General features: G+C 40.9%; 4 protein-coding genes across 5 annotated transcripts; all 4 read left to right on the forward strand.

The window, feature by feature from the left end:
- Positions 1-1,661: 1,661 nt before the first annotated feature.
- LOC136422214 (ninjurin-1-like) lies at positions 1,662-4,994 on the forward strand. The gene is made up of 5 exons (XM_066409860.1): positions 1,662-1,878; positions 2,151-2,210; positions 2,377-2,610; positions 3,194-3,336; positions 4,233-4,994. Exons 3-5 carry the CDS (start codon positions 2,473-2,475, stop codon positions 4,378-4,380), a joined length of 429 nt encoding a protein of 142 aa, XP_066265957.1. The 5' UTR covers positions 1,662-1,878; positions 2,151-2,210; positions 2,377-2,472; the 3' UTR covers positions 4,381-4,994.
- A 1,667-nt stretch (positions 4,995-6,661) lies between these two features.
- Positions 6,662-9,289, forward strand: LOC136422098 (ninjurin-1-like). Of its 2 annotated transcripts, none has more exons than XM_066409748.1 (4): positions 6,662-6,908; positions 7,251-7,396; positions 7,804-7,985; positions 8,257-9,289. In XM_066409748.1, exons 1-4 carry the CDS (start codon positions 6,771-6,773, stop codon positions 8,322-8,324), a joined length of 534 nt encoding a protein of 177 aa, XP_066265845.1. In that variant the 5' UTR covers positions 6,662-6,770; the 3' UTR covers positions 8,325-9,289. The 2 variants fall into 2 exon arrangements, with proteins under 2 accessions (XP_066265845.1, XP_066265846.1); XM_066409749.1 differs by having other exon boundaries at positions 7,804-7,954.
- Positions 9,290-12,413: 3,124 nt separating this feature from the next.
- LOC136421893 (ninjurin-1-like) lies at positions 12,414-16,871 on the forward strand. The gene is made up of 6 exons (XM_066409464.1): positions 12,414-12,612; positions 12,999-13,263; positions 13,502-13,645; positions 14,423-14,568; positions 14,954-15,123; positions 16,144-16,871. Exons 2-6 carry the CDS (start codon positions 13,030-13,032, stop codon positions 16,224-16,226), a joined length of 777 nt encoding a protein of 258 aa, XP_066265561.1. The 5' UTR covers positions 12,414-12,612; positions 12,999-13,029; the 3' UTR covers positions 16,227-16,871.
- A 2,628-nt stretch (positions 16,872-19,499) lies between these two features.
- LOC136421505 (uncharacterized) lies at positions 19,500-22,672 on the forward strand. Its single transcript, XM_066408833.1, has 5 exons — positions 19,500-19,787; positions 20,282-20,419; positions 20,944-21,089; positions 22,091-22,260; positions 22,562-22,672. Exons 1-5 carry the CDS (start codon positions 19,500-19,502, stop codon positions 22,606-22,608), a joined length of 789 nt encoding a protein of 262 aa, XP_066264930.1. The 3' UTR covers positions 22,609-22,672.

Here is a 22,672-nt window from a genome sequence, read left to right on the forward strand (position 1 = left end):
TCGAAGCTACCGGAAACCACTAGTATCAGAAGAAAGCCGTCCCTTGTGCCCGGAGAACTCTTACTTAAAACGGTGACGTCTGAGGCCTTGCATCTTTTAGGAAGTGAAACGCCACCTCAGTTTCACCTTGTGTATCTTGTTTTGAGCGAAGATTACGGTGTAAGCTTAAGTATGGCAGATCCTACAAACATTACCCCGAACCAGGTAACAACAGGCACAACAGGTGGCCAACAACAGTCTCAAGTGTAGGTAGATATGAATGACCAGACCGTCATGGATGGACAAAACACGGAGCAAGCGCAGGGCGAGGGGGTAAGTGTAACTTTGTTTATTTTGTTAGAGAATTGCTGAACAACTCTTTCCTGGCGATTTCGCTCCGTTTGAGTTATCTTCATCATCATCATCATCATCATCATCATCGTCGCCGCTTTCATCTGTCAACGATGCGGGCCGCCACTGCTTTCCACGCAGTTCTGTCCAGTGCCTGCCTTCTCACTCCCTCCCAAGTGAAACCCAGTTCCTCCAAGTCTCTCATGACAGTTGAGTTATCTTAATTGAATCTGAAGCTGTCGAACAACATGCCGCCATCTGAGATTTCAAACGCACGTCTGAAAAAGATTGACCACTCAAGTCGCAAGAAACATTTTTTTTTCGAAATGTCGCGATCAAAAATCATCTAAACTCAGTGATGAATATAAAGTAGACTCATATCTATCGTTCCAATGTATAAAGAACATTGCAGAGCTTGTGCTACCTCTTCTCTAATCGATGAATGTTATAGCGAAGTACTTTCTTTAGTAATTCATGGACTATGATAACGATAGATGAGAATAATTAATTGATTAATGGTGCAAATTACGATAAGAGAACTGAATATTTGAGACTACTACAGGAGGCTAGGATGTCTTATGAGATAGACTTGCAGCGTACTTTTAAACGTCAGAAAAGAGGATATTGTTTGAATATTTGTCTGAAGACTGTTCTATATAGTGACTCATTTCTATTTTACAGTATTTTATTTGCTCTCGTGTTCCTACTGTACGACCAAATCTGACCTGGCCCTTATGAAACTTTCTGTTTCTAGATATGTGTTGTAGACAGTGTGCAAACCTGTGGCATGCGGTAGTTCAGGTTTTTCTGTTTGCTACTACTAATTTATCCCCGTATTGTTCGGAGAAATTAGCAGATTGCCGCTGTCCACGTTAAGTCTAAATCAACAAAACACATACTCAAAGAGACCAGATTACGATACTGAAAGTCCTGTTAATACTTTGACAACTGTCGTCGGATTCTTTGTTCTTCTACCTTGTTGGAACAAACGCAAGATGTGTCAACGTGAGGAAATCTCTCCCAAACAAGATGTATAGTCGCCTTTCATAGCTGCAGGCATTTTTACATAATAATAATAGAAGGGACAATTTCCTCCCACTAGCCTAAGCACATTTGTTTCGGAGTGCATAGACAATGAGAGCTATTCACAACTTTTGGAGTACGTACCTTCAATCAACGTACATAGACTATTTGTAACCAAAAACGTATGAAGGAGGGTAGAGTTTTCTGTTAAATTTGCTTGAACCAGGAGTGTTATTTGTGTGGTGTAGGATAGTCAGTTTGACAAATACTAGTAGTATATCATCATCATAGTATATAGCTTTGCTTTTTTCTATCTTGAGGGGACGCGTCTTCTTTTAAGATTTTCTTCTTTGTCTAGGATAAACAGCGATGTGTTTAAGGCATGTAGCAAGTTTAGATGTGGTTAATCTCGACAACTTGTTTTATATCAAATCTTAGAAAACTAGAATATCCGAGACCACGGCTGTTGAACAGAAGCCAACGGATGCAAGGACAGAAAAACTAGATGCCACACAGGTTTTACTGGTATGTGTATTCTTTGTGTATGTATGCGTGACGACGACTTGTTTGTACTTGGGGGATATTCCTGACGATATTTGATTCGATTCATCCTTGATAGCTTACAGATAACAACAGTTTTATAACTCACTTTGACACGTACGAATATGATGATAAGTTAAGAGTTATCATGTCCACCGTGGTCGCCACGTTATTGATATTTCTGACGATATTTAATTTGATTCATCATTTAAGAATTTGAGAATTCCGCATTTGACATAGAGTTATATGTTAATCAGCAACTTCTGGGCGGCCTTGGCGGTTCGGATGGCAGAGGAACGTCACCCGACATAACTCAAGTAAGTCATGATAAATGACACGTTTTCTTATTCTGAAACAAGTTTGAACGGTAATTTCCAACATAAAAATTATGCTTACTCAAATTTTCCACTTTACAACACCAGTCTTTGTCAAGCTAGATCTTTATGATTAAGTGTCCCTTTAACACGGTGTCTTTATTCACAGCTGATTCAACAGCTACAGACGACTCATATAGCTGAACAACAGCAGCAGCAGCAGCAACCTGGGAAGAAGAACAAGAGGTTTAGTAACCTGAAAGCGATGGTGAGGGGTCCCAGCGTCACTAGGAGCGGGATGGACAAGAACAGCTTTACCCACAAGAAAACCATGGCGCAGGGGTTCATGGACATGGCTCTGATAACGGCAAACGTCGCTCAGCTCAAACTGGTCATATATGGGGTCAGTCTTGTCGAGTCATGCTCGAAGAAAAGAATCATGTTCGATTCGGGGAATCGTCGAATTCTTTTTCGAATAATAGAATTCATTTTGAATGATAGAATACATTTCAGAAATTAGAATGCTTTTCGAAGAGTAGAATGACCTCCTGTTTACTGGAAACATTTGCAAGGCCATCGAGTGGTTACTAAGGACAGGTAAACACTGATTTGATTAAATGGATGGCAACCACCGGGCGGACCAAAACTGAATGCTCAGTTTGCAACTTCTTTCTAGGATTTATAATTTGGTCGAAATCTTTTTGGGGGGGGGTATACGGACGGAAACGCATTAATTCACGCAGATGTCACCAATATAATCAAGCAAATATGTGGCCTGTTATTCGGAGAAAATCGTTTTGGAGGATAGAATTCAATTCGAAAAGTAGAACAGAATTATTTTCACTCAATCTTGAGATTGAGCTGTCTTCATCGGGGTCTACTGTGAATGTGACCATTTTTGTAAGCCATTTGAGCAGTCACTAAGGTCAGGTTTGATAGAATGTTAACGTGGCATCGAGAACAAAAACTCTCCTCAATGTTTCCAGGGCAGTGATGCTATCTTCCTGTACGAGTTCGTCATGTTCCTACTGGTGTGTTCGATCATCGTGCAGATCTTTGTGGGGATTCTCCTTCTCATCAAGTCCCGCTACAGCATCGAAAATCCGGAGCACCACAAACACGCCGAAATGTAGGTGTTATTCTTGTAATATTACATGTACAAGTTGTAACGTTACAGGATATTGGAGATTTCCTCTTACACAACCAGTAAGTCTCACCTGCTGATGTTTCGGTGTCTCTCAGACACCTTCCTTGGAGCTTCTGTTATTTTCGGATGTAACGTTATAATAAGAAAATATGTAGATATCATTCTTGAAATATTACAAGCTGTACAACGAGAATTTCGAACAAGCCAGCGGTACTGTCTGATGTACCGTGTCCTTGAGGCCTATCTTTCTGTAAGTGTCTCCAAAGGGCCAAGAATTAAAAATGCCAAATGATGTGTGGAAATGTGGACAGATATTGCCATCATTAGCATACACTAATTAACTACAAAATCATCCCCTTTTCTTGGAGGTCAAGATGTATTTCAAAGAATAAAAGGACTCTTTTTACACGGCCGAGTGATTTATTCAACCGACATTTCGGTGACCATATAATATATCTGTCATTTTCCTCAAAGCAATTCTGACTGGTTCACACTGCAGCACAAAAAGAGTCATTTTATTCAGTGACTTACTAGTGATGTATTTCAGAGATCTCAACTTTACTGTCTTTTCACAGGTTTGCATAGCAAAACCTATGTTTGATCCGTTAGCATGTGTGGTGGCCGCCATCTTGAATTGTGACGTCACGGGGTCACCATACCATTTTATTGCGAGGGGTGTTTCTTGGGGTCACTAGCGTTCTCTCTATTTTTAACAAATCGGCACAAAACTATCACACATTCAACTCAAACAAAAACAAAGATTCAAAATCAATTCATATTTATAAAAAGACTCCGTAATAGTTAAACTAACATAGCAAACCTGAAATATATGTAGCACAAATACTTAACTCTAGTTGTCGTTTGTGTTGTCCTCATAGGGCGAACAACTGGGCTACAGGATTGGTGATGATCGTCACCGTCCTCAACGTCTTCATTTCGGCCTTCGTCCTGGTGCAAGGAGCCGCACCCGAACCACCAAGTACGCAGGCGCCTGCAACTGTTTCCGTTTCCGGTGGTTCCTCCTGACCCGCTAGCACTGCCAACGGAATGAATTGAAAAAAAAAGATCCCAGCAGGAAAGTTCCTCTGTGGTGGTAGGAACTCCGAGACTTTGAAGCAGAGTTGACCTGTAATTTCCAACACAAAAATATGACTTACCTAAATTTTTAACAGTCCAACTCCAGTCTTCGATCACTAATGAGAAATCCGCCGCCATCTCAATGCATTGCGTTATTCTTTGTACCTTTTGAGTGACTTAACAGACAGCGTTTCTTCCTGCAAGTTTCTTGTCATATCTTAAGCACTTTCTTTCATTTCCTTGTTTTTCAAGCCTTTTTTATGAATAAGAAGCTAGAATTAAGATCCTCATACGAAATTGACTTCTCGTGACTTTCCGTTTCGTTTGAAATATTAACTTGCAATTCAAAAACTAATTAGACGCTTTTAAACTTGATGTTTTTGTATCTTTTGTGTGCACTACTCAGGACATTCATAATTGAATTTCCAAACGCGGAATCCGATGTATGTTTGAAGACGTCGACATGATCTGAACATTTCCTGTGTAGAATATGGTTCGGTTCCATTTACAATATACCTCAATTGTGATCAATTCTTATCATATGAAATAGATTTGTGACTTGGCATGTATGCTATGTTGTTATTTTTTTATTTATTTATTTGTTTGTGTGTAAGTGTTTACGTGTGTGTTGTATGTGTTTGTGTGTGTGTGTGTATGTGCGCGCGCGCGTGTGTGTTGTGCACGTGTGTATGTGTGTGTGTGTGTTTATGTATGTGTGTGTTTGTGTGTGTGTGTTATACTTGTGTCTGTGTGTGTCTGTGTGTGTGTGTATTTGTGTCTGTGTGTGTATGCGTGTATGCGCGTCTTTGTGGTGTACGTGTGTATGTGTGTGTGTCTGTGTGTATGTGTGTGTGTATATCTGTGTGTGTGTGTGTGTCTACGTGTGTGTTGTATGCGTGTGTGTGCGTGTGTGTGGGGGGGGGAGGGAGCGGTACAAGTGTATGTATGTGTGTGTGTATATGCGCGTGTGTGTGGTGTACGTGTGTGTGTGTGTGTGAGTCCTCGTCACAAAGCAGAACAACAACATACCGAAAACCGCCCGCGGCAATGTTGGCTGCGATAGCCTAAAATTAGACCCAGACACAAATTAGCTCCTCAGCTTAGGACAGCTCCACACGTATAAAGGAGTCTCCGAGTGGGGTTTCGGCAAGACGTATTTATCCAAGTAGGATTGAAAATGTCTTCTGCAACTAAGAATCGTACCCAGACACCAAAAATGGCGCAGAAAGTGAAAGAAGAGAGCCAGGAGGTGACTCAAACAGACCTGGTAGGTTTGACCTTGTCTGTTCCACACGTAGTTGTCATGTTATTGTTTGAAAATGCACTGTGTAAACGTGACAGAGACGTTGTTAACCTCTAAGTTGTGATCATTCTGGGTCTCTGTCCATTCAATTGAACTCTTGAGGACCTAGAGAGACGATTCGATAATTTTCGGGACGTACTGTGGTATGTAATCATAACAATTATTAGCACACAGTATGAAATATGGGAGTGGCCTCGCGCACATTTTTAAGAACAGATTAAAACAAGGTGTGTCTTAAACAATGGGGTCCCCGCATATTTTCCGACTCGTCTCACGTTATTGAACGACTTAAAATTGAAGGTTACGGTACTATTACTCACTATTCAAACATTATGAAGTCAGAAAATATTATTTAATAAAGAGGGTTGGGGAAAATCGGTAGGGTAGATACCATAGACAGGAGTCTTAATGCTTGGCTTATTTGGAAAAATTATCTAAGGGACCAAAAGTGGTCACATTGACTAGGTGGTCTTTATGTAGAGGTGGTCGCTTGTACCAGTGTGACTGTATATATTGCACTACGATATCAACAAACCACTGAACACAGTTGGGGGAGGGGCCCTAACTTACACGACAGTAGATCTTGAACTGCCTGGGGTCATGGATGACGTGTCTAACAGCGCGGCACTTTTTAAACGTCTCTTAGCAATCGTTAAATGTCAATATTATTGCGATACGTAAACTTTGCTTACCGCCTATTTGCATTAGGAGTTCGATTCATATTCTTAACATATCTTATGGATTGTCAAGCAACAGACAAATATGCACCGTCGCCATTATCGACTTCCATGTTTACCCTTACTAAAATGTAATGAGAAAATGTTGCTTCACTGCTATCATACATTCACAAATATGTATATTCTAGGTACGACTTAGTTACATTAGCTGTTGAAATGTGCAAACACATATATGCATGCTCCTTTTTACATCTCTTTATTTTCCACAGTTGATTCCGGAGGCAGAACAACATCAGAATCAGCATCAGCATCAGCATGAGCATCAGCACAAGAAACCGAAGTTTAAAAACCTGAGAGCGATGATGAAGGGCCCGAGCACCAAAGGCTGTCCGCTGGACAAGAACAGCTTCACCCATAAGAAGACCATGGCGCAGGGGTTCATGGACATGGCGCTGATGACGGCAAACGCCGCTCAGCTCAAACTGGTCCTGTATGAGGTTAGTATGCAGAGAAGGTTGTTTAAACAGTAGAATGCTCTTCTATTCTATTCGGGAAGTTCTTTCGAATAGTAGAATTCTTTTCGGAGAGTAAAATTCGGATTTGAATTCTATTCTCTTCCATTCGCAGAATAGATTTCTTTTCGAAGAACAGAATTCTTTTCGAAGATCTAGAATTCTTTTCGTAGAACAGAATTCTTTTCGAAGAATAGAATTCTTTTCTTTCCGGGGATCTTTTGACACAATCTCTACATTTCTGCCAAAATTGATAGGTTAAGACGTGAAGTTTATTTATCTAGAACTGTCGGTATTTTACTGACAGTGTATGTGTTCTACTCCCAGGGCAGACATGGTCGAATCTTCCTCTTCGAGTTCGTGATGTTCCTACTGGTGTGTTCGATCATCGTACAGATCTTTGTGGGGATTCTCCTGTTCATCAAGTCCCGCTATAACATCGAGGACCCCGACCACCACAAATACTGCGAAATGTACGTACCAATAAATGAACGTTAAAATGTACTAGGATTATCTGGATCAGTATTTTTTGTTTTCTTTAATCCTTTTTTTGTTGCATGTCACATAAATAACACAAACAGAAAAGAAGGGACAAACATAAACCACGGATCACAAAAAAAAGCTGATACGTAAAGGTAGAAAATATTGGAAATATCTGTACTATGTATGATATGACCATCAACTAAGTACAAGTGTAGGTGTACGGATGAATCGACTTTCAGTATTACACTTGTACTGTATACTTTTTCTCCATACTGTTTCATTTTGCAATTGGTCCTTGGGCAATAACTTGCAAAATAAGTAAACGTCAGAAGAAACCTCATTTATTTAAATAATATTATTAATACTAAGATCTTTTGGTTTTTTGTATTACTTTCAGGGCGAACAACTGGGCCACAGGGCTGGTGATGATCGTCACAATCCTCAACGTCTTCATTTCCGCCTTCGTCATGGTAGAACAGTCCCCTGCGCCACCACCGTCAACTACGCATGCGCCTGCAACGGTTGCCGGGCAACCAGCTCTTCCTCCGGTTGGTCTGACTCCTGTCTTCAATGTACCAGGTGATGGTTCGATAGAAAGGTTCTGCTTTGGTTCCTCTTAAATCTAAATCTATTGTGCTAAAAACATATATACTTTTGCAAGCCTTTCTAGATTTTCGAATCCCTAGAAGTTGGGAAAGTCACACACCTATTTCCTCACTCTATCGATTTTCTTTTCGTTTGCAAAGTTGGGGAAATCAGGAGGTATGATACTCGCAACTGTCGGTGAAGGGCCAGTTACTTTTCCTACGTACTAATGACTTTATTTCCAACTTCCTGTTTATTTGAGTAGCAAACACCACACCGATGACGACCGTCCGACTGCCCACTACAACCTGCGTGTGTCCGGCTTGTCCATAGGATTAATCTGTAACTTGGATGACGACGGAAGGTACCAAGGATTTAGATTTAAAAAATCACGACAACATCGGATATACAGTGGTACTGTGAAAACTTCCCATGTAGTACAAGCATCGTGCTGTTTATAATCCGTTTCTAAGCATTGAAATTTGCCAAATGATGTAGGCTGAATTTTTGTTGGTGATTTTTACTTCACTAGCAATGTAAGGCTTATTGCTTATGTATACAGTTATCAAGCCAGAGCTTGTAACGTTGCATGTACATGAATGTATCATGTAACAACAATCAGGTAGATAATGATCCAAGTACAACACTGAGCTGTAGAAAAAGGAATCAATGTAGTTGTTCTTAACTATCACGTTTTTGCCAAATGCTGATGGTGTACTAGTAGCCGGATTAGTCCATTGTAGGGGTGGGTACCGGTACTGTGTGCCGGTACAAAACCGGTATTTTCTTATGGACCGGTCCAAAAAAACCGGTCCAGAAAAAATCAGTGGACCGGCCTATGGACCGATTAGAAAATTCACAGTACCAGGCTATCAGCAGACGGTCGCACATAACCGGTCTAATACAAAAATTGAAGCAGATTTAACGAGTCGTGGTTTCCTTTTGCGAAGACGTTAGCTGTTAATCATATGTAGATGAGTCAACAGACGGCGAGTGCACATTAGTGTGCACCTAGAATAATCACATTATTCTAATATACAATTTGAACATGATTTGTAGGACTCACATAGACCTTAACTTGTGTCTCGCTCTCCAAAATATGATGTACTGCGACACTACTTTAATCAGGTACAGGTACAGGTCCGGACCTGGACCTGACCCTCTGGACCTGGACCGGACCTGAATTTTCTGTACCGGTACCCACTCCTAGTCCATTGTCTATTCTATGCACTTTATATCATAATATACCATATATTTGCCAAATTGCAAAGTTGTTATAAATTTTTCATTGAGAAGAACCTTCGTCTTGTGTTTCGTTTAGGTCAATAAACTGTCAGTCAGTTATCTTAAGTTATGACTAAACGGAGAATTGCTGTATCGAACTCAGCAAACACAATAACGTAAGCTTCAGTGGATAACCAGTGCTTTGGTCGTCACAAGAACCTAAAATAATAGAAGAACGTTTCTGGTTGATCGCTTAATCGTTATGAGTACTGTTCTTCGTACTTTCTTTGATAGTCAGCAACAAAGGTGATATCATACCTACTTTGCACTGAGGTTTTTGTTTGTGGTCTTTAAGCTTCACGTCAAAATATGTAACGGACTATGGATTCGGTTATATTGATCAGGTACAGGTCCAGATTGTACCTAAATCTCTGTACCTGTAACGTTACCTGTACCTGTATCTGTACCTGATCCCTACGTCCATTGCTTAGGGCCCTGTCACACTTGTGCGTATATTCAAGTGCGCGGGAGGTGCGCATTAACATTTTTTGGGGGTAAGTAAGGTTTGCGGGGACAAAATTGCTTTCTACTTTTACCCACCGTTGTGTAACCTAGTGATCGAACCAAAGAAATGACTTATTCGGCTGAAAACTTAACCTAAACCAAAAACATGTTAATACGCAACTCCTGCGGACTTGTATATACGCAAAAGTGTGACAGGGGCTTTAGTTGCTCACCCAATCTTTCTTGCCATTATCCGACCGAACATCCTGAGCTCTTGTCTTTTCACCCACTGGCACTGCCGGGGTAGCATTAAAGTTTTTTGTTACATTGTAATCAAGTTCTTTTGTTACGTTGTAATCAATATGCACCATGAGTGAACACTTGATCCGCCGCTTTGGCATTGTTTGTGTTTCTGTAGTGCACGGCGGTCACGACTTCGCGTAAGCTAGTATTATACTTTCCATTGTTCTATTTGTAATCTAGGATGTGTTGATGAATCAATCATATTTGCGCATCTTTTCGTTATTATTATATTTTTAAGTCTACATGATTAGAGTTGTGTACATAGTTCGACTTCGAATCATACCAGCAGATGGTGCGGTCTTAAAATGCAAGATGGACTCTTCCAGTGGTACCCCAAGGAAAATGGACTAGTCCAAAATTACTACTGGCCCAAACATGAACCCTATTCTAAATGCAGTCTAGTCCAATTTCTCCATTTGACTCACAATCATGAATGGACTATTCCAGACTATGCATTTTTTGTTTAACCCTCAAACCACCGTATGGGGTCAAAACTGACCCCAGGCGTATATCAACATGTCCCATTTTGACATTTCGAGTCGAAAACGAAATTCCTTCTATGAGTTTGTTTGTATATATGTCTTATAACTTCTCACAAGTTTTTACCGAGATTGGCCCATTGTTGATTAAGTTATCCTGGCTAGAAAGTTTATGCATGGTCCAGTGGGGTCAAAACTGACCCCAGCGAAATCTGCACTCATATTCCTATTGTTTGATACTTGTCATCTAGTAACATGTAGGATAAGGGGTATTATGATCATAGTTACAAAATATACTTTTGTAGAAATGTGAAAAAAAACACATTTTTAAATGAACGTAAAAATTAATGATGTTGCGACGTATTTTGACGTCATTTATGTGATTTTATTGACGAAAACCAACAAATTGGGTATTTCCATATAATTCAAAGGTACACGATAAAACTTAAATAGAAATTATGTATGATAAATCATAATATATCCAAAGACGTTGTTTGTAGATGGCAAAAGGAACGACGTCAAAATAACGTCATAAAAATTATATTCATATCAAGTTACACTAGCGAAATCCGCCATCTTGGTTCCGCCATCTTGAATTATTTTAAATTCATTTTTTCATCATATAACCTAATAACACAATAAAAATGGACCAAAACGTTTATATTAAGATTGTTCCTGTTGGAATAAACATGGTAATGATGAAATTTGAGGTTGAAATAGCCGGTTATAGCTAATCTAATTATATCGTCCGCCATCTTAGATTTTGATCGATGACGTAATCAAATATGCATAAATTATGAATATTAAAACCATAAAAGTGATAGTGAATTAAATTGGTTGGTATTGATGTAAGAAAATAAGTGCAGTTTAAAAAGACAGCCCTAGAATTATATTGTAAAATCCAAAATTAGCGACTTTTTCCAAATATGGCTCTAAGAAACCGGTTGCCATAGCAACATGAAAACATTGATTAGATATTTCATTAATACAAAATTGTTGCCAACGAAATTTTAGAAAAGGTGACCAAGTTTGGTTGTTCTAGCGTAAGACATTCAGATGCTAGATGTCATCAAGTGTTGGTGCAATCCTCAAAAGAGCCGACTTGTCTGAGTAGCGTTAGTTGTAAAAGACGATGTTCCCTATTTTTGCATAAATTATGATAATGAGCAGAAATTATTCACACCTAATCATGTCAAACTGTCCCTTGTAGATTACGTAAACTATACATATATACAAACCACAAAAATAGTCACCAATAAAGCTATATTTGTAGAAAACATTGTGGGGTCAGTTTTGACCCCATACGGTAAGATTCGTCGTAAAAAAGCTACGGTGGTTTGAGGGTTAAAAGTAACGAATAAAGTTGTTTTAAAAAATCAGTCAAAAGGCCTGTATGCCACAGATTTGAATGAGGGCCAGGGTACATATGCCCAAGGCAACCACGGACCGAATCTTCTTAAAAAACAAACATATTGAGTTCTCGTCTTTTTATCCACACTGTTGGGGTAGCATTGGAGTCTACTGTTGTATGATGAAGTGCACGCCCTTACCCTGTCATGGTGCTGACGTTGTTTTCTTTTCTGTGTTTGGCAACTACACGTATTACTCAGCTGGAAAGCGAACTTGAGCTAGTCTTCCAAATAAGGGTGTGTCAGGTTACATGGGGGTGTCGCTGGCAGAGTCCATCTTGCATCTTAAGACCGCACCATCTGCTGGTATGATTCGAAGTCGAACCATATCTAACACAACTCTAATCATGTAGAATTAAAAATATAATGATATCTAGATATAACGAAACGATGCGCAAATAAGATTGATTCATCAACATATCCTAGATTACATATAGAACAAAAGAAAGTACGAGCTTCCGCGAAGTCGTGACCGCCGTGCACTACAGAAACACAAACAGTGCCAAAGCGGCGGATCAAGTGTTCCACTCAAGGTGCACTTGTGTGTTGATGAGGCCCACTTTCGTCCTTTCTAAGTGTATATCTTTGAGTAGAGCTGTGCAGAGAGTTCGGCCCAGAGTCATACCTGCAGCTGGCGCGGTCCTATAGCTAAAGAGCGCGGAGGCTCTACATGGACTTTAACTCACCTTGTCAAACTTCCAGGTACGTATAGTAGGTACGTTCTACACTGGCAGTCACTCGCTACCGTACCTGCCTATATGGTCTATGTCGGTCTATCGTGTGTTTATATGTTTAAAACACAGCGTTTTGGAAGGGTTGGGTGCACACTGGTACTGTTTTCTGGCGGCAAACCTCGAGTTAAGTTAATTTAGCAATGAACGATCGCAGTTCGTCTTTCTGTTGAATTATGCAGCACGGAACTGGGCCTACATCGTCAGCAACAAAAAAAAAACAGGAGAAATGCAACCCATACCTACAAAAAATTTGCACAGCTCTGAAAACATTGACCTTCTATTAGCAAATAAACATGCCTCTTGATAGGTCATGCATGCACCAAAAATCATTCTCAAAATCCTACTTTCTCACAGGAATATCAATTGAGCAGCTCGGGCGCTAAGTATGGCAGAGGGGGCATATCCTCCTAGCGATGAGGACATAGACCAGATGAAGCTTGGGAAGATAAAACGGCTTCTCAAAGTGTTTGGCATGACGGAGGATGAAACTATTGAGATGGGAAAAGGGCAGGCGAGGGAAGAACTGAAGAAAAGGATCAGGAATATGCAGCCAACAACAACAACAACAACAACAACGGCTGCAGCAGTAAGAAGCCTCTCTAGGACAGGACATGTTCAGGTGAGAAAAGTACAATCATAGCTTTCGTTTTGACACCTGTAGTGTTGAACAGAGACCCTGCTTTCAATGTGATTGCCAGTAACTCCCACGTCATGGTAACTTTTGTGACTTGTAAATATTTCAGATATCGTTTGATTTATACCTAGGTTTTTATTGTATGAAGTAAAGAATATAAACTTCTGCAAGGCCGTTTTGTTCCATGTTTTGCTCAATAAACCAGTCACTACATTGCCCACAGTTGAGCCCAGAGCCAGAGATACCACAGCAGAGCAGCTCACAGGACAAGGAAACATTCACGCAGACTAAGTCCATGGCGCAGGGGTTCTTGGACATGGCACTGTTGGTAGCAAACGCCGGACAGCTCAAACTGGTCTTGTCTGAGGTCAGTAGTGGAGATTTATATCTTCTAAGGAAAGAATGCTTTTCAAACAATACAATTGTTTTCTACTCTATTGTATTGTATTCTATTGTATTCTATTGTATCCTATTATATTCTATTGTATTCTATTGTATTCTATTCTACTCCATTCAAAGGTTTACCTTCAGAGAAGATTTTTTCCCGAACAATCGAAATCTTTTCTATTCTTTTTGAAAAATAGAATTCTTTTCGAATAATAGATTTATTAACTATTCTTTTTGAATGATACAATTCTTTTCACACAATGTCAGTACTAGTATAACTGAGGTTGTGTAAAAAAAATCTTATTCTCCACTTACCTGCCCAGCTGATCATATGGTATTCACAGATGTGGATCTATGTTCGTTTGGTTGTAATGACATCTACCATCTTGATAAGCCAGAAATAGTTACTCAAGGAACTGGATAAGATTTTGAAACAGTTAGACGTTTTAGCCAGCATCCGCTGTCTTTCGTCAGTGACTAAAGATAGGACTGGAGGACCAGGTTTTATACCAAAATATGAATAGATATGTAATGAGGTTAAGTCAATTTAGGATGTCTTGATACGGTAGTCTTCAAAAGACGATTAATTCAAGACAAGTTTTATGCTAATAGTTCAATTAGCTACTGTTGTTTTAGTACAGTAACAAAAACGTGAGCCATAGCGAAGCCACATTGCACTACTAGCTAACGAAAAAGCGCCATGCTTCGTCCTCAGTCTGAGGTCCGACCGCTTTTACCGTATGCGCTCTACTTGCAGGGCAGACATGGTCGGATCTTCCTGGTCGAGTTCGTCCTGTTCCTGCTGGTGCCTTCCATCGTGGCTCAGATCGCGGTGGCGATTCTGTTGTTCCTGAAGTCCAAATACAACATGAACAACACGGAACATCACACAAAAATCGATATGTAAGTACTTATCGTATGATATTCACTACTACAAGCCAATTCCTTTGTTATCATCATAATAATGATAATAATAATAGTAAATGGTTTATTGGTCCGAAATTACCCGTACAATGGCAGCCAGTGCTGAATTGCTGCAGGGTTTACCATCACATAATACACAAGATACATATTTGCTGCACACTTGCACTTTGTGGAACTGTCGCAAGGGTTTGGGCGGCTGCCATTCGGCGCCAGTAGGTGACCTCAATACGACCTTCCCCAACCGATGTCAGGTACCCATTCACACCTGGGTGGAGTGAGAAAATTCGTGTAAAGTGCCTTTACCTTGCCGTTACGCCACACGACCCCACGAGTTTCAATCTTGCCGTTTGTGTTGTACTTTCAGTGTCAACAACGTGGCTACGGGGTTAGTGATGACCATCACTGTCCTCAACGTCTTCATTTCGGCCTTCGTCATGGTGGATCAGCAACCATATACAGCTCCTGCGCAGGCGCCTGCAACGGTTGCTGAGCAACCAGCTCTTCCTACGGTTGGTCCGGTCATCGATGTTCCAGGTGATGGTTGACTTTTTAAAATCTTCTGCTTTATTAGCGAAGCCTTAGGGGCGAGCTTAATATATAGTATACTTTACGCCCGATTTGCAAGAATTCCCAGAATTCCACAGGAATTTCAGGAATCCGTACGGCAAACTCTGTGGATGCCCTCCTGTCACTTAATACCTCGTTAGCACATCTGGAATCCAGGCACTCAGCTGTCGATGACAGGTGACCTACTTTTACGTGGTGTCTGATTTCGTACTGGTGGGAGTGTGGGAGTTCACCGAATCTAGTATTCTAGCTTTGAAAAGGGTTTGCACATCCCCGTTGATCTATTATCATAAGAACGTGCTGAACATCATGCCTCCCACCAAGTAACCTCTGTGAAAACCAAAACTTGAGGAGATTTAAGCATATATAGAAAGTCAAAGTTTTTAATGGAATGATAAATAACATGGGTTACCACTTGGGCAGTCTACACTGAACGCTTTACGGGGAGGCGTGCGGTGTCGGAAAAACAGCAGTAGCTCCTTGAAAACATATCCAACAGAGCTCGAATAAAAACCAAAACGATCATAGGAGCCCCAGCAAAGCGAATTTCTAAACTTCCGGCCTAGTTTCTCACTCCACCTATCCAACAATGCTAGAGAAAAAAGACACTTCAACGGGAGTGTGCTTTGGCCTTTCCATATATGCTAGGAACTCTTCGAGTTACATGGTGCCTTTCTATATCTGCTTGGCAGATGCCTTTCTGATTTCTAAGTGCATTTTGCACAAATATTATGGCATAACTAAGATCTAGCGTGATATACGTTGATACTTTCCTTACAGTGAAGTAAGACCAGTCCAGACACCTTCGCTATGGCAATAATTTTTAATTGCCACGCTTATTTTCTATTTGATAAAGTTCTATTTTGTAACTCAAAGATCTTTGATATGTCCATAGCCAGCCTTTATAGATTTTCGAATCCCCAGCAGACCCAAGTGTTGTACCCTTGGGAAAGTCACCCATTTCCAACTTTCTTATTTCTTTTGCAGCAAGCTCCCCGGCGATGACGTCAGCCCGAGTGCCTCCTACAACCTGCGTGTGTCCGGCTTGTCCTAACGTTACAAACCTGTAACTTGGTTGACGACGTGAGGTACCAATGATTGAAAAAATAATGACAACATCAGATATACGGTTCAACTGTGAAAACTTACAATGTACAAACACCGTAATGTTTGCAGAATAATGTTTTAAGGATTAGGACGTAGAAAGTTTGTTTGTTTGTCTTCATGTGTGTTCGCAATTATTTGAATATTTACAGTGATAGTGTGTGAGGTGGAAGATATCACATCATATCTTGTATTAAATGTATGTGCCAAATTACAAAGTTGTGATACATTTTTCGCTGATGTGAAGAAAAAGAAACACATGTAACCTCCATTAGAATTAATCCACCGGGTTACACAAATCCGGCACGTTGAAAAACAGTGGGATGCACAGTTTAAACATACGGGAGTGCATTATACTGGGGGATGTTTGGTTGGAGATCTGTTTGGACGTATCTTTTCAGGGTGGTGGAATTATGTTAAAGTTAAAGTGACCCGGGCGTCTTGAAAAGACGAATAGGGGTGGCGCCCATCTCCATTTCTATAGCCCTTGGGCCACAGACATTTGTGCAAGTCTCTACAGCAGGGGGCTGATCCGCTGGTAGCGATGTGTGTGTTTAACTACCATACTCTTTCCCAAAGGCTGAGTGCTAAAGCAGAGAAATCAGTATATACCGTTTCAAGTTAAGTTAAGTTAAAGTCTTTGGTATGACCTGGCCGGGGTTCGAACTACCGTGTACAAGGCGAACACTCTGCCTACTAGGCCATTGTACCGGTCAATTATGTGCCCTAGGCCTGGTGGAATTATGTTAGTAGATATTACCTAATTAAATGTTGCTTAATTTTTCTCCTTTCCATTCTCTGAAAACGGTACAACTGCATTACATGCATATCAAATGAAAATAAGTTCCGCTACAATATGTTTTCATTGCTCTCCATTATTACCTGACTTACAGTAATTGTAACAGCTGACATCACAAGCCGCACCTTCATTTCGTGAAATCAATTATGAATTCTATCTTGTAGTTTCACGTATTTGTAAGCAGAACGACACAGCAGGTCATTGTTACAAAGTTGTACTACAAGTCCCGGGCCGTGCCTCTGGCACCGTCGTTTGTCACGATCTAAAACTTATGGTGAAAGGCATTCTAAAAACATTAAAAGTAATTTTATATTTTCCAGTCTACATGATTAGAGTTGTGCAGATAGTTCAACTTCGAATTATACTAGCAGCTGGCGTGGTCTTAAAATGCAAGATGGACTCTCGAGTGGCACCCCTATATAAAATAGACTACTCCAAATTACTATTGGCCCAAACATGAACCCTATTCTAAATCCAGTTCAGTCCAATTTCTCAATTTGACGCACAATCATGAATGGACTATTCCAGACTAGGCGTTTTTGGTTTAAAAGTAACGAATAAAGTTGTTTAAAATCATTTGCTTTATACCAAACATTTGAATGAGGGTCTGTAAACTCTGTATGCAAACAATCTTTAATTTATTGACACAACAAAAGTACAGCGACTTGCGTAATGTCTTCTACAACTATACATGCAAACAAACAAACCGATACAGCAGTACGTACAAATATATGGATAATTCAATTTGTCGAGTTTAACGTATCACTTACACTACTAGATCGAATGTCTAAACATTCTCTGATATATTTACCTACTTTACACAGTAAGGATTGTCTCTCCTCCTAGAATGTATGCCCGAGGCACCCACAGACCGAATCTAGTTGAAAAAACAAACAAACATCCCGAGGTCTCGTCTTTTTATCCACAGTGCTGGGGTAGCATTGAAGTCTATTGTTGCATGAGCAAGCTGCAGCCCGTGTGCACACCCGATACCCTGTCATGGTGTTGACGTTGTTTGCTTTTGCGTATTGTGCGACTCCATGTAAACTATATATAGCAAGTACTGTAAATGCAGAAATGTTCGCTGTGGTTCTAGGCCACAGGTTTCGTGTTAAGTTCTTCGCCGCGAACTTAAAACCACCGGGGAATTTTTTTGCCTTCCTACCCCTTGTCTGCTATTGTCTCAAACGCGAACATAAAACCACCGCGAACACTACCTGTTCTCCCTACTGCGAAATTAGAGCCACGCGAACTTATAAACATTTACAGTAATTGAACTTATGCTATTTGGAAACTAGTCTGTGTTGATGAAGCGCCTTTTATTTCATGTGTAAGTGTATATCAATGATTAGAGCTGTGAAGAGTTCAGCCCAGCATCATACCGGCAACCGGTGCAGTCCTGTACAGCTCTGAGGCTCGACATATACTTTCTCTCATCTAAAAAGACCTTCCAGGTACGAATAGTAGGTATAGTACGTTCTACGCTGGCAGCTACTAGCTAGCACGTAATACGCATATGGTAATTAGCCTGCTATTTAAACCTATTATACCTGCCGATTCTCTGTTGCTCCCTTTGGTCAATGTTGCATCGGAGTAACAGCCGTTGCATAAAATATGTTTTAGAACACAACTAAATACCCCCTTCCTTCCATCCAAGGATACGTGATATTAAGCTTGAATACGCGAACACGACCATAAACGTGCTTCACTAGCTGTCGTGCTAGCCTACATAGTCTATGGCGGTCAATCTTTTATGAGACATGGCATTTCGGAATGGTTGGGTGCACACTAGTACTGTTTTCTTGCGACAAACGTCAAGTTAAGTTAATCTAGCAATAAAGGATCACTGGAATCCAGCAACAGATCGTCTCTCTGTTCAATTCAGCAGCACGGAACGTTACCTAAATCAGCAGCAACAAAATAACAGGAGAAATTCAACCCATACCTTCAGTGTACATACCCAACAGAAATATTTGCACCAACAAAACGATTTTCAATCTATCCACAGTCTTCGGCTATCGCTAACTCGAGATTTTTGCAACTCTGAAAACATCCATCCCAATATACCACGCTTCTTGATAGTCCTGCATGCACCAAAAATCATACCCAAAATCCAGCTACCACTCAGGAAAGAATAGAACTATTCAAAGAAGCCACCAAAACATACCACAGAACAATAGAACCCTGTTAACCTCTCATTGCAGAAAAAGTGGGACACTTCGTCTTCCACTGCTTCCAAAAATAGAAGTCAGCCCTCCAATAAAAACGTAGATTGCATTCCGTAGCAGTTCTTAGCATAGCCACTTGTTTTACTTGTTACCATTGTTAACTCGCACTGTCTCTATACTTTTTTATGTATTGTTTCATGTTGCAATTAGCCTTTGGGCAAGAACTTGCAAATAAAATTATCAATATCAATTTAGCAGCTTGGGCGCCAAATATGGAAGAGGGGGCAGATCCACCTACTGATGAAGAGATAGACCAGATGCAGCTTGGGAAGCTAAAATGGATTCTCAAAGCGTTTGGCACGAGCGAGGATGCAACAAATGAGATGGGAAAAGAGCAAGCAAAGGAAGAACTGAAGAAAAGGATCAGAGATATACAAACAACAACAGCAACAGCAACAACAACAACAACAACAACAACGCCAATCACAGCGCCACCAACAACACCAACAGCAGTAGAAGCAGCAACAGCAGTAGCGATGAGCATTCTCGGTCGTCAGCAGGTCAGAAAATTACAAGCATTACTTCGGGATTTCTTAGAAGTATCAAGAACATGAAGCCCAGGAAAAAGACCCCGGTTGTATCACAATAAAGCACGGAACACAGTTGTGGGGAGGGACGCCAACGCTATGTGCACGACATTAGTAGTTAGAACTGCTGCATTAGGTCAAGAACGACACACCCGGGGTGGCAGTTTTGAAACGTCTCTTATCAAGGGTCAAATGTCAAGAATGCTGCAAGGCAGAGACAGGATGTTCCTATCGATGAGAAATTGATACTTTGTAGAGTATCATTCCTGTCAATAGGATTTTTTTGCACTATTGATAGTATAGTTACTTAAACTCCTTTACTAAAATGCCAGACAAGGTTTCTTCCTCCCTTTCCAACATTTTCTAAGTTAAACAACTATATTCTAAGCAAGACTTGTTTACAGTAGCTATGAACATAGCGTTGTGATGTGGAACAACCATGTTCCGATTCTTCCCGTTCCCCGCAGTCGATTACAGAGGCACCACAACAGAGCAGCACACCGGACAAGGACACTTTTACCCAGACAAAGTCCATGGCGCAAGGGTTCATGGATATGGCCCTGTTGGTAGCAAACGCCGGTCAGCTCAAACTGGTGTTGAATGAGGTCAGTAATGAACATTTAAATTCTTTAAAAAATCTTATATTCCAATGGTTTGTCTAAAGCCATTAGAAATATGAACTCTTGTGTGTTGCTAAGGTGTATGAAATGGGGAAACATGTATTGCATTAGTTTATAAAGCTCGAGGTATGTTTTATCTGTAGCCCTCAGTATTGTATCGTCTGCGCTCTAGGGGGGAAAGCCTTTCTTGGTGGGAGGGTTGCTGAAATCTTGGCAATTCTGGGGGTGGCTATGACAGGTCAGACTTCATACTGGTAGAATTTGTTGACAAAAATGACCTTTCTCCATCTTTGTGTCTTCTGGACCCCCCGCGAGATAGTGGAATGGTCGCGAGCGGGCCCTTTTAAGGTAAATGAACTGACTCAAGTGCTCTGGCTCGAAGGGTTTCCCCGGGTAAGTTTTATTGGTCAGAATCTTTGATTCCTGATATAATGACGCCTAATTTCTGTCAACTTCTCCATAAGAATGTATGCATTGTTGAAATACCCTAGTCCCCCCTCTACTTCCAGGGCAGACATGGTAGGATCTTCCTGTACGAGTTTGTCCTGTTCCTGCTGGTGTCCTCGATCGTGGTCCAGATCACGGTGGGGATTCTGCTGTACCTGAAGACCCGCTACACCGCCGACAACCCGGAGCACCGGAAAAAGCTCGATCTGTAAGCCGTACTGTAAGCCGTGCGATATTTACTTTTATGTCATGTCTGGGCCTGATACGGGTGTTCCGGACCGTGTGATAACTATCCGGATCACATACTAGTAGGGTTCGGAAGTGTTATCACACGGGCCTCCATAGAATATTTAGAATGCATTTCGAGCGCGCCGGTCGCGCCGCCGTCGAAAATTCGAATACCGGATTCGGAAGTTGGAATCAATGTTCTTACAGTTTTGTGTTCGAGGACAAAACTTCCTCAACTTTTGGCGCATTCCACATTGAAATATATTATTTCTCGGGTGGGTATGACATAAATAAAATACAACACGTTGTATTTCACATCACCCTCGGCCGTCGGGCGATCCTACCCGCGGTCGGACTGGTACCTCGGGTGATACGGAATACCCCGTGTTGTATTCTATGTTTGTTACCCATATGATAGAGTAACAATCTGCTCTTTATTGTCTTCTCAACTATCATGAAAAACTTTATGAAAATGATATAAAAAATGTGATTTATTCTCTGACTTCGATTTATTAATTGGGCAAAAGCAACATTGTTTATCAAGGCGATCTCCTCTTACATATGTATTTAATTGAACTCAACAATATAACAAAAAAGGAACAATAATGACGTGTTTAGAAACATAGGGAGGACTAGATAACGGTGCTCGCTCGACTAGTTTACAGCGCCTATTTGACACCGGGTCCCGCGATGAATTTAGGTCCAATCTTAAATCATCGCGGGGCCCGGCCGGGCCCGAAATAGCCCGGCAGCCGCAGGGTGTCTCATGGGGCCAGGTAAAGGTCATAGGTACCAATATAAAGGGCAAAGAATTAACTAAAACATAATTGAGTTTAAAAAAAGTGCTACACAAAGTGACGTCAAAGCAGTTGAGTCAGATGATGCATTGCATGAAGTCGTCGCTAGGTGTGACCATGTTTCAGCACAACGCATACTCTATAATTACTTGATATTGTCCAATGGTTTGTGTTGTATTTTCAGGGTCAACAGCGTGGCTACAGGGCTGGTCATGATCATCACTGTCCTCAACGTCTTCATTTCGGCTTTCGTCATGGTGGATCAGCGGCCTTTTACTGCTTCTGCGCAGGCGCCTGCAACGGTTGCTGGGCAACCAGCTCTTCCTACGGTCGGTCCGGTCATCGATGTTCCAGGTAAAGGTTCACTGAAAATCTTCGAAAAATCTTTTGTTTCACTTTTTATTTGATAAAGTTCTATTTTGTAACATAAAGATCCTTGCTATATCCCTCGCCAGTCTTTTTAGACCTTTGAATCCCAAACAGAGCCTAGTGCCTTGGTAAAATAATTTTGCACCTATTTCCTCACTCGAATCAGTTTTCTTTTCTTGTACAAACTTGGAGGAATCAGGTGATATGATACTTTCGATTGTGGGTGAAGTGTTAGTCACTTTTCTACTGATGACTTTATTTCCAACATCCTAAATTTCGTTTGCAGGAAGCACCCCAACGATGACGACCGCCCAAGTGCCAACAACAACATGAGTGTTCCCGACGTGTCCAACAGAATACTAGCACCCTGTAATGCTTAGGCCACATTTCTTAAGCG

This window comes from Branchiostoma lanceolatum, chromosome 16, assembly GCF_035083965.1.
Source record: "Branchiostoma lanceolatum isolate klBraLanc5 chromosome 16, klBraLanc5.hap2, whole genome shotgun sequence".
Taxonomy (NCBI): Eukaryota; Metazoa; Chordata; class Leptocardii; order Amphioxiformes; family Branchiostomatidae; genus Branchiostoma; species Branchiostoma lanceolatum.